The following is a 5,653-nucleotide window of genomic DNA, read 5'->3' as shown; positions in this document are numbered from 1 at the left end:
GTGGTCCCACAGGTTGTCCAAAGCAATGGCTTGTATCTCATCGGTGGACAGACAGTCCCTTTTGATGTTTGGTCCCACAGCGTAGTCGGACAGTTGGAAAGTACAATGGGCAGCCGAGACTAAACGAGTCGAGGTTGGCGTCAGACGGCCCTGGCCCGGAAACCTGACCAGACGCTTTATCTTTCAGAGTAGCTCCTCTAAAAATAAAAGACCTGAGACTGCACACACATGCACATACAAACACACACATATTCCCTTCTTCCTCTTCCATACACACACAATGTCTCTCTTTACCGCCTCTCTTGAAACACATCCCTCTTAGGTGAGCTTAATTTTCTGATTTACGTAAATAGTCGTGTTTTTGGTGTCAAACGGATTTGACTTACACAGTCAGGCTCTTAAAGTCACAGTGAACCAGTTTGTCCATTCAGTAAGGCTGAAGAGGACACACTTTCTGTTGCCTAGATGATGTACAGCCTCTGCGTTACTCCCTGTGTTACGTGTGGTTCACATTACCCAACTCTATCTTGGAAAGTCCAATAAATAAATAAATAGACACGGGTTTACCAAAGAAAATGGGGATGATAATGAACACGACGCAGGGAGGCCTGATCGGTTTAGAGTTGGTGTTTCCCGGCAATCCTCGAAGGTCATACAGGCTTCTCCAGGGTTTTACGAAAGGGTGCGGGGTTGGTGGCAGAGATCTTGCGGCACACGGTGTTGGTGTTGCTACATCGGCAGCCTGGACGTGTGGCGCGATCGTAGCCACGCTGGCATAAAGTGAGGCACAGCTTGGCAGGAGGGTAGCAGCACAGGCAAGGCAGGCAGAGCGCCAGGAAGGCCAAGGCACTCCAGCGGGAGCAGGCGTGAGCCGGGGCACAGGAGCACGGTCGGTCGGCACAGTTGTCCTCCTTGTCCGCCGAGCAGTGGTAGAACAGAGCCTTCACGCAGCACAGGCAAGTGCCGTACTCCAAGAACTTTTCAGCCGAGCACAAACAGCGCTGGCCGCAGGTCCAGCAGGAGGGCAGATCACGAGGGGCACAGCACTCCTGGCACTTACAGTGGCCGCAACGCTCACAGATGAAGAGATGCAGGCCCAAGTCCTCACTGTCAGCCAGTCCCTTGCCCAGCGAGTCAGGTTTCAAGTCCCCTTTGGGCTGGGACCGCACCACAGTGGCCAGACCCGAATGGGAAGGCGTTAGTCCAGCGAGAAGTCTCTGGTCCGAAGCAGCGCTCCCGCGGGACATGGAGCTCACGGTACTGGAGCGGCTCAAGTAGGCCAAGTGGGAATGTTGATGCTGACTTTGACTGCGAGACATCGGAGGATGTCGCTCATCGTGCACGTAGAAGACGCCAACCTGAGTGGCGGGCTCCAGCGCCACGGGCCGTTCCACATAGTCATTATTAGCCCTTATGGCATGGATCTGGTCAATGGACAAAACAGGGACCTGCTGAAGATCCAGGCTTTCCGGGTCCATCCGAAAGGGTGGTACTGGATCCATTCTTTCAGGGCTGAGCTGCGAGGCGGACCAATATCAGGGTACATCGGATAAACCTGTGGAATAAAAGGACAAAATAAAACGATTTAGAATCAAATGAGATGGTCAATGGTTATTATTAGACACGGAGGATCGAGAGATTGACATCACACTGTAATTTAGCATCTGGAGAGCACAGCTGTGGACACAAGGGGAAAGAATTTGACAGAAACTGGGGAACCCGAAAGAATTAGTGTTAGTGTCCTGAGGTATCTCTTCCTCAGCAGTTTGTGCCCCTCCCTGCGGCCCTTCTTTTGTTAGGCCTTATCCTTCATAAACAGGAACAACATGGCTTTTGGAATGTGCATGGAAATAATCAGCATCCTGGAATTGAGAAACATGTTGCTTGCATTATTGGACGTCATAGGCAAACAAGACATTGCATTGGATTAGATAGCGATGGGTTTTGTTTTCCTCCATCGAGGATAGAGGACCGCTTTTGATGTTTGTCAGACTCTTCCAAAAGTAAAAAAAAAGCAAACGTTTTCGGCCGGAGCTGCTTCTGACATAACAGGCGATGGAAATCCATTCACAACAGCAGTGATTAGAAGTAGCAGTGTCCCTCAAGCATCCGGGGCACAGTCAGCTGAATTCCTGGCAAGAGCCTTGAATGCTCTCGCAAAGAGAGAGAGAACTAAGATAGCATCCTCCCCCGCTCCCGCTCCCACTGCCCAGCCAGAAACTCAAGATAAGGAGGCCCAGGTCGGAAGCACAAAATGCATTTGCAAATTACACAGAGGAGGAAAGAGAAGTCCTGGAGAGTAATTACATCAAACCCAGCAGAGAGCTGTAGTCAGGTCCTATCAGTCCATCTAATTGTTGAAAGGGGTCTGCTGTTCATTTCCATGAGCTCATTATTTGGGGCCTGAGTTCGAAAACAACATTGGACTCTTAGTCTCGCATCTGCGGGCAAGCCAGAGAGGAAGTTTTGGGTTAGCTCATCTGTGTCATGTCAGGCACTTTGGTTGCATATTTGTTTGAGCATTTGCACATGTCCTCTCCATGTGGTTTTCCTCAAGTGTGTCGGCACTTGGGAGCATTTATCACTCGCGGCTACGCTGGAGTTTATTTGGAACTTTCCACTGACTTGCAGAGATCTTGTGTAAAAGCAGACCCAAATTACACCTCAAGAAGATGCATTTCCTGGGTCGGCTACAAAGAAACGTTTCTTTCCAATTAGCTGCAATTGCGTCCACAAAAGTTATCATCAATGAAATATCCATGAGTTCCTTCCCTTGAGCCAGACCATTTGGAAAGCCACCATCCATTAACCGTAAACTGCCTCCCACAGGAGCTCACCGACCACTTTCATGCTCTGTCAATGAGTATAGTGAATTTGTAAAATAAGCTGTGAAACCCAGAGCAAAAGCTACTATAGAAAAGCCCCTGAACAGTCTTCGAGAAGCCGCCGTCGGGGGGGAACACTACAGTAAGGTGAAGTCCAGTTAAAACAGCACACCACCACTCCCTACCGAGTCCCAGAGTACGCTTTAGCTCCACCTGCCCCACACTGCACACCCGAGCGAGGCCGTACCGGGGCTGTGGACTGCTCCATCACGTCTCTATAGTGGAACTTGCACAATTGTTTTCTCTTAAACAAATACTGTGGATAACACCTACTCCAATAGTACTCTTGTTCAAGGAACACTTTGGACGTGTTGATTCAAGTCTACTGAGGTATTGATTATGTTGTTCAAGTTCTGACCATGACCTCGAAAAGAATTACTCTTAATGAGCAAGAAATAGGAAGGTTACTACACTACACTATGGATCAGACCAGTTCAGAATCTGTTTCTGCAATCTAGCATTCATCCAAAGTATTGTTTTTTTTCCCCCCGATCCCACATCTGAAGACTCCATCTTCTTTTTTTTTGTTGCTAGATGGTTTTATCATTTAACAGGATATTCTGTATCTGGCTCTCCACATTTGATAGCACTTCTTACATTGGAGAAGTAAAGTAAGTCCATGCCCATTCACCGCAAACAACTGCCTTTCAGGGCGAATGAACTTTTTTAAATCACATTTAATATAGGGAGAATAGACATGCAACAGCAAAAGAAAATGGACAGAACACACAATGCCTGTCCCAGCCAGGTTAAGGCGCACTTTACGTCCATAGAGCGAGAGACAGCTGCATCGAGTGAGATAGAAAGAGAAGGGAGAGAGTGGCCTTGTTTACTCAGCCCTGCCTGCCATGAGGGGTAACCTGAAGACAGGCCTCTGCGCTCTGGGAGTATCAGTGCTGAGTGAGCTGTACCTCGGGGCTCCTCGCACCCGTTACCTTGGCCAGAGTAATCCAATCCAGGGCAGGAAGAGGATGAGAAGCGCATATTATTCATAACAGCCACCACACTCCACTGACTGGGAGAAACTTTAAACCAGGAGAGAACAGCCGTCCCGTAAAGGGTCGTGTTTATCTACCGGTGGGTGCGACCATCAGGTGATGATGCTGTTGGGATGTTGACAATGACATCATGCTGTGGTGCTATTTTTAAAGCCTCCAGTCTCCTTTCACTGACCCCTGCTGCCACTGATAAGCATCCAGCAGTTCTGCAGCCGGCCATCGGGTCAGTCTGACTTCCTGCAGGCTAACTGTCATTAGAGATATCCATTTTCCATTTCTCTCTCTCTGACTCAGATAGAGTGGCAGATTGGCGATTGCTGACTGAGGGTTGATTAGCTGGTCGTCGCGGGGGGGGGCGTACGTGTGCTCCTAGGGGCCGGCTGGACTTGAGCTGTCAGGCACCAGGACCCTGGGATCGGCCCCACAGGGAACACAGTGGGATTGAATGACAATAAACTGTATGAGATTCCGGATGTGCCGAATCCGACCCCCAGGAAGGACTGAAATAGACACTGCAGACCAGCAAGTTTGGGTGAGAGAGAGACAGAGAGAGAAGGGGGAGGGAAGGACTTAGAGAAAGGAGGAATATAGAAGATAAAGATTGAGAAAAACACACACAAACATGTAACTCTGAGTATTAACAAATTAACTATTAAAACGCATTTTGAGACAAGTTTTCACTTTTAACCAAATTTCACATCACTTTTGCCGGCCTCTAGCTTGAGAAATTTATCACAAACCAATTCAAAATACACATGTGTGCAGCGCTGTCCCATGTCCTAGTATTGACATCTCCAACCTTGAGGACGATCAATTCCCAGTGCAGCCCAGTGGATCGGCTGGGTCAGGGCTTGAGTTTAGGGCGACACACACACACACACATCATCTCCACTCGGATGCTGTCAACTAGATTATAGATCATTCAGAGAACTGGATCTCAAGAGAAAAGAGATTTAAATGAAGAATCTCTTACCCCTAAAAGGAGGGAGATCCATTTTGCGCCAAAGCAGTGTTTTATGTTTGTTTGTCTTTCTTTCCTTTATGTTTTCTTGAGCAGCTTTCTTCACAAGTGTCCCACACGTGCGAGCAATCCTGGTTCCTCAGTGCTCAGTCATTCCCTCTGAAGAACACCAGCAGCCTTCATCAAGCCACAGCAAAGGAGCCAGACGAAGAAACGAGGGCAGCATGTCACACCAAATATCCCAATTTATCTGAGTAAGAAACAAAAATGTCCCCAGGGCAAAGTAACTAAGAGGAGCTTCGCTTTTCCAAAGTACTTCCACAAAACAGTGTGGAGAGAGCACAGCAGCCGTCTCTCAGTGTGAGCTGGACGAGTGAGTGCTGGATTGTCTCTCTCTCTCTCTATCTGTGTATGGTCAGCGCTTCCTGCTCATGCGATCATCCCCTCACTCCCAGAGTGTGTGTGTGAGCGAGAGAGCTAGAGATGAAGGGTGGGAAACAGTGAGGGAGGGAGATGGGATGGGGTGGAGAAGGAGAAGGAGGGGTGGCTGGATATGAATGGTAGAAGGAAGGAGGGCCGGGCCGGGGGGGGGGGGGGGGGTTGCTGGAGATAGTTAATGGCTAAGTGGCATCATCGGGCTGAAACCCAATCTCTCATTTTCTCCCCCTCAGGAACTGTTCTATATGATTCCCTGAGCTAAGCCTAACAAGATGGATAGAGGGAGGAAGGGAAAAGGAGATAAAGAGAAAGAGAGAGACGGATAGAAAGATAATATGAGTCAACAATATGAAAGGTGATGAAAACAATGA

At 48.6% G+C, this 5,653-nt stretch overlaps 1 protein-coding gene across 1 annotated transcript; it reads right to left on the bottom strand.

Moving 5' to 3' along the window:
* Window positions 1-506: 506 nt before the first annotated feature.
* Window positions 507-5,282, bottom strand: LOC120484885 (protein sprouty homolog 3). The gene is made up of 2 exons (XM_039680323.2): window positions 4,857-5,282; window positions 507-1,555 (listed from the first exon to the last, which is right to left on the bottom strand). The coding sequence occupies exon 2, from the start codon at window positions 1,500-1,502 to the stop codon at window positions 651-653; it is 852 nt and encodes a 283-aa protein (XP_039536257.1). The 5' UTR covers window positions 1,503-1,555; window positions 4,857-5,282; the 3' UTR covers window positions 507-650.
* Window positions 5,283-5,653: the final 371 nt, after the last annotated feature.

Source organism: Pimephales promelas, chromosome 19 (genome assembly GCF_988280905.1).
Source record: "Pimephales promelas chromosome 19, fPimPro1.hap1.1, whole genome shotgun sequence".
Lineage (NCBI taxonomy): Eukaryota > Metazoa > Chordata > Actinopteri > Cypriniformes > Leuciscidae > Pimephales > Pimephales promelas.
This window is presented reverse-complemented; position numbering and strand designations above follow the sequence as displayed.

Coding starts and splice junctions, on each gene's coding strand:
- LOC120484885 (XM_039680323.2), bottom strand. CDS start 1,502: ATGGATCCAGTACCACCCTTTCGGATGGACCCGGAAAGCCTGGATCTT.